General features: G+C 42.2%; 1 protein-coding gene across 2 annotated transcripts in view; it reads left to right on the top strand.

Annotated features, from left to right (window-relative positions):
- The window catches only part of sez6b (seizure related 6 homolog b), an 871087-nt gene that overhangs the window by 706611 nt on the left and 152342 nt on the right, over window positions 1-12134 (top strand). For both annotated transcript variants that reach the window (XM_078547969.1, XM_078547968.1), the window contains exon 6: window positions 11883-12051. In XM_078547969.1, coding sequence (XP_078404095.1) covers window positions 11883-12051 — 169 coding nt within the window. The remainder of the gene's footprint in view (window positions 1-11882; window positions 12052-12134) is intronic.

Here is a 12134-nt window from a genome sequence, read left to right as displayed (position 1 = left end):
TTAAGGAAGAAAAGTGAGGAATTAGAAACCAAGGGATGTTGGGAGGGAATTCTAGAGGTAGAGTCTAGGCAGCTGAAGGCACAGCCACTATTGGTGATGTGGTTAAAATCATGGGGATGGCCAGAATAGGAGGAGCACAGTCATCACAGAGTGTTGTATACCAGGAGGTTACAGAGATAGGCAGGAGCAAGGTCATGGAAGGGAAAACAAGGATGAGAATTTTAAATCAAGACTCTGCTTAGCTAGAAGCCAATACAGACCAGCAAATACTGGAGAGATGGGTGGAACTGGACTTGATTCAAGTTAAGACATGGGCAGCAGAGATTTGAATGATTTCAGGTTTGTAGTTGGCAGAATGTTAGAGAAAGCCAGGAGTGCTTGGTAATAGTCAAATCTAGAGGAACAATGACATGGATGAGGGTTTCAGCAGCAGATGAGCTGAGGCAAGGTCAAGGCAGGCGATGGTACAAAGGTGGAAACAGACGCTCTTGGTGATGGCACGGATGTGTCATAGGAATTTCAGCCAAAGTTCTCACCAATGCACAGCTCCACTGGGTGCGATCCAGAGACTTCATTCTCCTCCAAATTTTCTCTCTCCAACCCAGAGCTGCAGAGACCTCTTCAGTCTGAGATCACCTAACTCACAGGCTGCAGGTCAGTGACTCCATGTAAAACTGTGTAACATAATCAATGAAATAGCAACACAGATTAAAATTTAATGAATCATTGCTCCACTCCCAGAGAAAAAAAAAATCAATGTGATGTTTTTAAACTAAAACTGACCTCAGCACATTGGAAAATCAACTTGAAGGCTTTCCCTATAGATTCAGTCAAGTCTGAAAGATTTCCTCTAGCTTTTTATTTCTAATTAGTATTTTATTAATAGATGCCTACGTATTTTTTTAAATGTCTTCTCTGGCTCCGTAGCATTATTTGCGTTTGTGTGTACGCAATGTTAATATTTGGACAGGTTTGCCGCAGTGGTTTGATCTCTGGCTCTGACCTTTGAAGTCTCAAGTTTAAACTTGGAAGCAAACCGAAAATATCAAAACCAGGACAGGGAATCCGACTATTTGCCGTGGTCCATTTCGTTCTGAGAGTCTGAATTGTCAGCTGCTTTTGTGTTGTGCAAGACCCATGTTAGGGCCAATATGCTCTGTGGGAATCTCACAGTACCAGCTGAAACCCCGAGGTAAACTTGCCAGGAGGCCCAGTAAAAATGGGATCGGCCAACTGCTGGCCTTTAGAAAGCCTCTGAGAACTTTACTTGTGGACTATTGCTGGTTGTGTGGTACCTGAGTATCCAGAGCTGGTGCTCCTTCTAACGCAACATAAAACCAGCTTTAAAAGAGTATAACATTACGTTCAATTGTTTTTTTTTTAATTCATTCATGGGATGCTGGCGTCGCTGGCTAGGCCAGCAATTTTTGACCATCCCTAGTTGCCCTTGAGAAGGTGGTGGTGAGCTGCCTTCTTGAACTGCTGCAGCCCATGTGGTGTAGGTACACCCTCAGTGCAGATAGAGGGGGAGTTCCAGAATTTTGACCCAGCGATAGTGAAGGAACGAAGATATATTTTCAAGTCAGGGTGGTGAGTGGCTTGGTGGGGAACTTCCAGATGGTGGTGTTCCCACGTGTCTGCTGCCCTTGTCCTTTTAGGTGGTAGTAGTCATGGGTTTGGAGGGTGCTACCTAAGGAGCCTTGGTGAACTCTTGCTGCGGGTACACACTGTTGCCAGTGTGCATCGGTGGCAGGGGAAGTGAATGTTTGTGGACAGGGTGCCAATCAACTGGGCTGCTTTGTCCTGATTCTGACTTGAGGGATGTTCCCTTTTCTCCCTTTTTTCTTTAGCAGAGGCATTGAAAATACCCATTTTTTTTTCAATATCTGTAGAAATTCTGTACAAATCTGCAGAGTTACAAAATCTTTGTTGTTTTAGAGAGTCAAAATCAATATTTGCCAGTGGCATGAACACTGACCTTTATCCAACTGTAACATAGCACTGTGTTTCAATCAACTGATACGTTTATTGCTTTAGGTGTATGCATTGGAGAATTGCATGCCTCTGCTTCCATGTGTATGAGTGTTGAAAAAGTAAACAAGTGGGCCCCAAACATGGAGATAAAAGCAAAGAACTGCGGATGCTGGAAATCCAAAACAAAAACAGAAACAGAAATACCTGGAAAAACTCAGCAGGTCTGGCAGCATCGGCGGAGGAGAGCACAGTTGACCTTTTGAGTCCTCATGACCCTTCAACAGAACTGGTAAACAATTCTGTTGAAGGGTCATGAGGACTCGAAAGGTCAACTGTGCTCTCCTCCGCCGATGCTGCCAGACCTGCTGAGTTTTTCCAGGTATTTCTGTTTCTGTTTTTGTTTTGGGCCCCAAACATGACCATTTTCAGGTTCTTTCCAAAGTTTCAGATCTAGTCAGGTTCAGATCAGTTTGAGGTCAGTGCTATTTGTCCCTGTATAACATGGTGCCCACACATGTACTTAACATCTTACCAGAAAATTACCTTTATATCTTCTAATGGTGGAGAATTTCATGTTTAGCTGGGGTGGATGTATGTCCCGTGACCTCAGGTGCTCCAATGATGAACATAAAAGTGCAACAAAGCGAATTAGAAACAGGCGAAAGTCATTAGACCCAACAAATCTGCCCCTTCCTGTTTGATGTCAACCTCATCTCCCTGATCTTCCTCCATCCCTCAGTCCCTTGCATCACCAAAAATGTATCTAATTGTCTCTTTAACCTGCTCCCAGTCTAAGTAGTTACCTGGCCCCCCATTTCTCCAGCACTCAATTGGATCTGCTGCCTGTGGGCCATATGAAGCCCTTAACCTCTGATAATCCATTTGTCAAAGTCCATAGAACTCAGTCCTATTTGATTGCATATTTCTTATTTTGGTGTTTCTACTGTTTACATGTTGTGGGTCTAAAAGTTTGGAAAGGGCTGTGTTCAGCAGTATTGCCTCATGGATGGATAAATCCCTAATATGGATATCAAATTCTGATTGTCAGCAATCGGCAACTTAAGATAAATGCAAATTGTTAGGAAAAATTATTCAAACTTTACAGTTGACGCCGAGGCTCCAGATATCCATACAAATATTTCACAAAGACAAAGACCTCGGGTAACACTGGTTTTGGTCACTCTGGTAATCTGAAGTGTAGTACATCTTTAAGAGACCGTGAGCAGATTGACCACATGACTGTAAGACCCAATAGCTGTGTAGCCCGGACTACCAGGTTAATGTTAGTCTAGAGTAGGGTCTGGCTGGAGAAACACACATCATGTTAGTGCTCTGGTGCTTGTGTAAATAAAATAGTATGTGCTTCATTTCCTATTGGTCTCTGTGTCTGCAGTATAATGTAATTGACTCGCCGTCAATCGTGCAACCAGTTCATGAGCAAAGTGACCCATTGTTAAAACATAACAGTCATGTCATGCACATACAAGGAACTCATAAAGTTATGCAGGTACAGCAAGAAATTAGGAAGGCAAATGGCATGTTGGTCTTTATTGCAAGATTGTAGTAGAGGAATAAAGAAGTCTTGCTACACTTGTAAAGGGCTTTGGTGAGACCTCTAAAATGCTGTGTGCAGTTTTGGTCTCCACATTTATGAAAGGACATACTCGTATCGGAGGCAGTATAGCAAATGTACACCAAATTGTTCCCTGGAATGTGAGGGTCCTCCTGTGATGGGCGGCTAAGTAAATTGGGCCTATATTCTCTGGAGTTTAGAAGAATGGTAATAGAGGCGATCTCATTAAAATAAACAACGTTCTGAAGATGCTCGATAGGGTAGACATTGAGAGGTGGTTTCCGCTGGTTGGGGAATCCAAAATATGGGGGCACAGTCTCAGAATAATGGTTAATCATTTAGGACTGAGATGAGGAGAAATCACATCACTCAGAGGGTTGTGAATCTTGGGAATTCTCTACCCCAGGAGGTTGTGGATGCCCCATCATTGGATATATTTAAGGCTGGGTTGAACAGGTTTTGTTTGTCTCTCGGAGACATGGGCAGCAGGCAGGAAACTGGAGCTGAAGCCCAAGATCAGTCATATATAGAATAGCGGAGAAGGCTGAATGGGCAATATGCTCCTACTTCTTGTATTCTTGTGTATGTCATGGATTCTGCTGCCAGCCTTGTTGGTATGCATGGCCACCGGACAATGTAAGGGAGTCATCTGTTGTGAACTCCTCCCTCAAGGAATTGCGTGGCCTTCATTCAGTGGCATGCAGCAACACTAAGCCTGCCGGAATCAATGGGAAGGCATCTGCTCCAGGACTGTCTGCTGGGCAACACAGTTATAAAATATTCCATTGCAGCAACCAACTGCAGCTGGCGAATTCACTTTAAGTCTGCCTTCAAAATATAAAAAGCTGTTTGGTCATGTTTACAGGTAGAGTAATCTCCTTCAAATTAATTTTCCTTTATTATTTTACACATTTTCATCTCACTATACCTCACGACAGGAGCCTACTGTAACCATCACTTAGTGCCAAGGCAAGTATGTGTTTCCCACTTGTGCCTTGAAACATATTTAATAAATTTCCAGCTGAGGTCCCTGCCTCAGTTGCTCTCATCAACTAAGTTCACAGCAGTTAGTGTCGTGTTGAGCAGCTGTGACCTCATTTCAGTTGCAGCCCAAGAAGGCGAAAGCTTCAACATCCCAACCCAACCATTCTTTCTGCTTTTGTTTGGTTCAGACCTCAGCCGAGGAGGTAGGGTTTCCGCTTTGGGTGGAGTTGGGAAATTGCATCCAAAATGCACTTGAACCTGCATAGGTAAAGTTAGGCTTCAAATTTCCACTAAAATTTATTTGCATAATCAAACTTAAAATCTACCATGAGCATGTTAGAATGTAATTATCTCTTTTTATCTTCTTGCCGTTAAAAAGTATTTCTCGATGTATTTAAGAGTGGTAACCTGGTGCGGTTTTATTAATGCAGCTGAAAATGGGTTTCCCACCAAAACTAAGAATTTTAGTAATGGTCTCAAGTCCTCTATCTGAGAAATGAAAGATAAGGCTGATGCACTTGCAACAATCTTCAGCCAGAAGTGCTGAGTGGATGATCCATCTCAGCCCTCTCCGGAGGTCCCCAGCATCACAGATGTCAGTCTTCAGCCAATTTGATTCACTCCATGTGATATCAAGAAACAGCCGAAGGCACTGGATACTGCAAAAGCTATGGGGCCTGACAATATTCTGACAATAGTACTAAAAGCTTGTGCTCCAGAAATTGCTGCTCCCCCAGCCAAGTTGTTCCAGTACAGCTACAACACTGACATCTACCCGGCAATGTGGATAATTGCCCAGGTATGTCTTGTACACAAGAAGCAGAACAAATCCAACCCAGCCAACTACCGCCTCATTAGTCTACTCTCGATCATCAGTAAAATAATGGAAGGGGTCATCAACAGTGCTATCAAGCGGCACTTGCTTAACAATAACCTGCTCGCTGATACCCAGTTTGGGTACCGGCAGGATCATTCAGCTCCTGACCTCATTATAGCCTTGGTTCAAACATGGACAAAAGAGCTGAACTCCAGAGGTGAAGTGAGAGTGACTGCCCTTGACATCAAGGCAGCAGTTGACTAAGTGTTGCATCAAGCAACACTGGAGTCAATGGGAATAGGAGGAAAAGCTCTCCGCTCGTTGGAGTTATACCTAGCACAAAGCAAGATGGCTGTGTTGTTGGAGGTCAATCATCTCTGTTCCAGGCATCACTGCAGGTGTTTTTCAGGTAGTATCCTCGACCCAACCATCTTCAGCTGTTTCGTCAATGACCTTCCTTCCACCTTAAGATCAGAAGTGGGGATGTTCGCTGATGATTGCACAATGTTCAGCACCATTCACAACTCCTCAGATACTGAAGCAGTCCATGTCCAAATGCAGCAAGACCTGGACAATATCCAGGCTTGGGCTGACAAGTAGCAAGTAATATTCACATCACACAAGTGCCAAGCAATGACCACCTCCAACAAGAGAGAATCTAACGATCGCCCCTTGATATTCAGTGGCATTACCATCGCTGAATGCCTCACTGTCAACATCCCGGGGGTTACCATTGACCAGAAACTAAAGTGGACTAGCCATATAAATACCATGGCTACAAGAGCAGGTCAGAGGCTAGGAATCCTGCACCAAGTAACTGACCTCCTGACTCCCCAAAGCCTGTCCACCATCTACAAGGCACAAGTCAGGAGTGTGATGGAATCTCTCCACTTGCCTGGATGAGTGCAGCTCTAACAACACTCAAGAAGCTTGATTGGCACCCCTTCCCAATTATTCACTCCCTCCACCACCGACAAACAGTGACAGCAGTGTGTACCATCCACAAGATGCACTTCAGAAACTCACCAAGGTTCCTTAGACAGCGCCTTCCAGTCCCACAACCACTACCATCTAGAAGGACAAAAGCAGCAGACACATGGGAACACCACCACCTGGAACATCCCCTCCAAGCCACTCACCGTCCTGACTTGGAAAAATATCGCCGTTCCTTCACTGTCGCTGGGTTTTGGAACTCCACCCCCCCACCCCCCCACCCCCCCCCCCGCCCCGCCCCCCGCCCTCCACACCCACCCACCCACCAGCACTGTGGGAGTACCTACACCACATGGACTGCAGTGGTTCAAGAAGGCAGCTCACCACCACCTTCTCAAGGGCAATTAGAGATGGGCAACAAATGCTGACCCAACCACCGATGCCCGCATCCCATAAATTAATAAAAAAACATGATTTAAAAGGCTCTTTAAAAAAACTGTACAGAGCCATTTAATAGTTTCATTGGTGTACACTGATCAGTTTCTTAGTAAATTGAAAAAACGTTTAAACAGTGCCTTTACAGCTCAGAAAATGAATGCAATTTGAAGAATCTTCCCAATCCAATGAATTTTCCTAATTATTCCCGGGGGGCATGACCAGTTTAATGGGCAATATCTAGCAAATCCTGAACTGAACCAGCATAAGATATCACAGAAAACACCAGCATAAGTGATCTTAGACACAACTTGCTTAAAAGTTCCTCAATCTTTTGCACTTGTTCAGCTAATGCTGCCTTGACTGCACCAGCATAAATGTTAACAAACAGAAACATGATCCCAAAATGCTCATCCCTGACAGGAGAGCCTCCAAATTCTATAGATCTTAATGGAGTAACATTTAACTCTTCCTCCATTTCATGAATCCCCATTCCTGCCTGCGTATGTCTTAATGTCTGCACCCTCTGAGTCCATGTTATCTTTTTCTAATTGGTATATTTTGGCAACTGTTTGGTTCACCTAACTGAGGATATTAACTTGTGAATGTGCGCAAGCAGTCAGCAAAATGCATTCCCCCTCTCAGTGCTATCCACTCTGCCCCAAATATCTGCTAATTCAAAGACAGATTTCAGAAAGAGAGATTATTTTTGACATAAGCTGATTAGAGATCTTTGAGGAGGTTACAGATAACATGACTGAAGAAAATGCAGTGTTAGCAGTGTACACCATGACTTTCAGAAAGCCTTTGACAAGGTGCCATTCAAGAGATTGGAGAATATTGAGGGGAATGGAATCAAGGAGGCAACATCAAATTGGATGAAAAACTTAGAAGGGAGGAAACAGATTGCAGGAGCTAAAGGAACTTTTTTTTATTTGTTCATGGGATGTGGGCGTCGCTGGCTGGGCCAGCATTTATTGCCCATCCCCAATTGCCCTTGTTCAGAGGGCATTTTTAAAGAGTCAACCACATTGCTGTGGGTCTGGAGTCACATGTAGGCCAGACCAGGTAAGGATGGCAGATTTCCTTCCCTAAAGGACATTAATGAACCAGATGGGTTTTTATGACAATTGATAATGTTTTCATGGTCATCATTAGACTTTTAATTCCTGATATTTTATTGAATTCAATCTGCTGTGGTGGGATTTGAACCTGGGTCCTTAGAGTTCCCTGAATAACCAGTCCAGTGACAATACCACAATGCCAAAACCTCCCCTCAAAACCAACAAATACAGAATAGTTGGAAGTGAATGGTGGTACGATAGGTTCTAGTGTTCTAGGACCACTTCTGTTCATTGTGTACATCAATCATTTGGATATATAGCTGGTGAGAGTGGTGTCCAAATTTGAGGACAATACTAAAATAGGAAGGATAGTTCTGAGGACCAAAGGAAGCTGCACGGGAATATTGATAAGATAACAGAAGGAACAAAACGGAGCATTTGGAATTAAATATGACATGGTACATTTTGATTTATTAAGAAAAAGTAATAATTAATGCACTTTGGAGGAAAAGCAGGATACTGAGATACAGAATTTATAAAGTTGAGATGTAATAAGGAATCAATGTAAAGCTTCCGTCAGATCACACTTGGAGTACTGTGTGCAGTTTTTAACTCCACACTGGAGGAAGGATGATGAGGCGACAGAGGATAGAACTGTTTAAAATTATGGAGGGATTTGGCACAATAGATTGAAGCACACTATTTCCAATGCTTGAAAGGTCTAGCAAGAGGGGATGGAGGAGGAAGATTAAATACGAGGAACGTAGGACACAGGGGAAGAGATTTTTTTTTTCTTTTACACAGACGGTTGGGAGTTTGTGGAAACAGGGCTGGTGACTGAAGCAGAGACCATGATGACATTTAAGTCTAGGTTAGACAGGCAGTTGAAGGAAAAGGGAGTAAGTGAATATGGGTAAAGGGCGTGCGCATGAGATTAGGACAACTGCTCATATGGAGCACATAGACTGGCTGGGCTGTGTTGTAATTTCTAACTCATCCCCAACCCAGCAGCACAGTCCCTAATGCACTAATGTTCATTTGACATACCAGCTGCTTTGAGAGATTTCCATTGCAATGGCAGTTAGAGGAGCACATTTTTGTCCTGTGGGCCCACACACACCAGAAGCTGAGCTAAGACCACCCTAACTTATTTTGCAGAAGAACATCAGGAGTATGGAATGTGGGTTGGCCAATCAAAGCCCGTCAAGCATGTTGCTTCTAATGAAAGGTTAAACAACTGTAGCATAATTATGGAAATATTGTTGCATAATAATCTGTGGTTGATTATTAGGAAAAAAGTCCAATCATTGCAGTCCAGAAACCATACTGTGCCATATTAGATAATGTGTCAGACATTAACATGATTTACTTTCTCTGTTGTTATAAATAATAGATCAACAACAAATTACATTTAAATAGCATCTTTACAGGAAGCCGTATCGAAATGCTCTACAATGAAGAGGCATGCTGTACAAATTGCAATTTAAGGAGTGTTGAGGCAAAGCTGCTGTCTAGAATAGAAGAGAAGTCTAGCCTTAAGATGATAAAGGCTACGAATGAAGGTCTTTGCAACATTTAAGAAGCGGTGAAAGCGAATGAGGGTCTTTGCAATATTTAGAAAGTGGTGAAAGCAAAGGCAGGCGTGAGGTGGTGATGGAAGAAAGCGGTCATAATAATGGATATTAAGGATAAAGAGCAGCTCACCTCATGGGTGAATAAATGCATGCATGTATTTACGAACAAAACTAGATATTGTCATAATCATAAATTTCATGTATTATAAGATTTGAGAGGTAACTTTTAGTTTTAGGAATTCAAGTGTTAAATCTAAGATAATTGGAAACATTTGATTAAGATAAACTGATAAACAACCTTAATGTAAATGCCAATTCAACAAGCCTAGGTTAGTTACAGTTAAAAGGTAACCTGTGTTTATCTAACAAGGTCAGAGTTAGAAGAAAACACTGAACAATGGATGACCCATTTCTGGACCTCTTGGTAAAGCCAGAAGGTTTGTACTTATCTCAATAAAGAGATTTGAATTATTTATGTTGTTCCTAGATGAAAAGCAGCTAAAACCAGTTTGGAAACATGGGGGTTTCTTGATGGATTCAGCAAATCTGGAGAGAGGGCAATCATATCCATTAGAGATATAATCTATTCATGTGGGTCACAGGATCAAAGAGTTGTGTTGAGGGTAAAACATAACTAGTTTGCATTTCTGTTTTTGAACATCCCAAAGCATGCCACATTGTCGTGGAGATGGGCTTTGGGGGTTAGAAGGCTTTTTTATTTCATTTATCTAGGTGTTTCTTACAGAAGGCAGCTGCAGATTTGGTCTTGTGTGGGTTGCAGCTCACTTGGAATTCGTGCAGGAAAGGGGGCTAGAAGATTTGCCTGGTTTGGAGCTAGAGGAAGAAATCTACAGTAACCCCATAGTGAAAACAAGCAGTTAGCTTGGAGAAAGCAGTGAGGGCCATGCTGGAGATAAGCAGTCTGCCGTTGTGAGGTCTTACAGAAAAGGTGAAGGGTCACTTAGCCAAGGATCACTTATGGAAGGATCCGCGTGACATCTTGTAACTTGGAAAAATAATTTGAACACTGAGGAGAAATCAGTGAATTCTGCAATGCTGTGTCATACCTTTGGGCCTGTACCTGAAGAGGTGAATGAACCTTCAAGATTTTGTAAGTTAAGGGAACTCTGGGTGGTGCAGGGTTGGTGGGGTGGCGGGGAGTAAAAGTAAACCTGGATTTATAGCATACGTGGTTATAAACTACAATGTTAACTTAGCAGTACTTGCTTTCTTCAAGATTTTATATAAAAGCAATAAAGTTTGTTTTTGTTTAAAAACGTGAAATCTTGTGGTGTAGTTCTTTCAGTGGATGCTCAGATTTCCCTTTAAACATTAATGGTCCATACATATCATGTTAAGGGCTTGCAATATATGGATGTACATCTGGTTGTATTTTCAATTTACTTTTGGGAGGGGGTTGGGCTAAATTTTGCAAAACCCTTATAACCAGATTAAATGGCTTGCGTGCACTTTCCATGGTGGGATATATTAGGTAAGGCATGTGGAACAAGTTTGATAAGAGGAGTGGTCCTGCTGTTTTATATCACGTTTTCTTCCATTTTTATCTGTTGCTTTGTCATTGCTCCATGATATTCATTGTGCTCTATTTGTTCTTAGTTTACTGTAATAATCCTCTTCGTTGAAAGTAATTTTAATCAATATTTCAAACTCAAATGATAATTTTTCAGAACAAATAACACCACTAAATAGCAGGATGCTGAAGCCCAATATTCAAAAATGTATCCCATGTAAACTTATTCTCCATCCTTATCTCGTCATTCTCTAAGACAGGGATTAAGTTTGTTGCTTAAATCCTTTGATTGAGGTACAAACTTTAATCATCCTCTTTGCAAGGAATGCAAAAAAACAAGTTGTTATCGCAACATGAAATGAAATCCTACACAGTGCAGTGCTGATGGAATGGGGGACAGTCACCATTTTCTTAGCGCTGAAATACTCTTTCTGTCCCTTGATGAAAAAGTGAACGACTGCAGCAAAATTGTTTATTACATTAATGTGGCCCTTTGGCATTCACAATCTCACAAGTATTTAATGGAGCCACACAGAATCATCGACCGCTTAATTCACCAAGCCTGAATTCCAGCATCGCACCCATTTCTGCAGAGAACTGTTAAGTGCTACAACAGTGCTTGCATTGCCCAATATATATATATATATATATATATATAATGTGTGTGTATGTGTGCATGTGAGAATATGGATGTGTATGTACATGTATATGTCGTTGACCATTGTCATAGAACTTAACTTTATATAAACGTTTTCAGAAATGAACTTTGTGAAAACATAGCAAAATAATACAATTGCTTGCGGAGAAATTTTGAAGGTGCCATGAATTTTTTCCTGCAACTCAGCACTCCTTTATCACAGGCTTTCTAAAGTTACATTAATATTCTGTTACAAACAGAGCAAAGAGGCAAGGAGTGACAGTTTAGGTGCTGTTCCTTATTGCATTTCCCTCGGTCGAGGATTGGGCACTGAATAAACCCGCAAACTTTCTCTTGCAGCTACCTGTGGGGGGTTGATTAGAAATGCAACCGTAGGCCGCATCACCTCGCCCAACTTTCCGGGTAACTATAGCAACAACCTGACCTGCTACTGGTTGATTGAAGCTCCTGATGGACAGAAGTTGCACCTGCACTTTGAAAAGGTTGCCTTGGCTGAAGACGATGACAGGTAATGTCGGCAGTAAATATAACTCCTTATTTTGTTCTTACTTGCAAGTCGCGCAGACTTGGTTGTGTGAACTTGGCTGTTCT

This window comes from Cetorhinus maximus, chromosome 9 (assembly GCF_964194155.1).
Source record: "Cetorhinus maximus chromosome 9, sCetMax3.hap1.1, whole genome shotgun sequence".
NCBI lineage: Eukaryota > Metazoa > Chordata > Chondrichthyes > Lamniformes > Cetorhinidae > Cetorhinus > Cetorhinus maximus.
The sequence above is the reverse complement of the archived record's forward strand: the minus strand, read 5'-3'. Positions and strand labels throughout refer to the sequence as shown.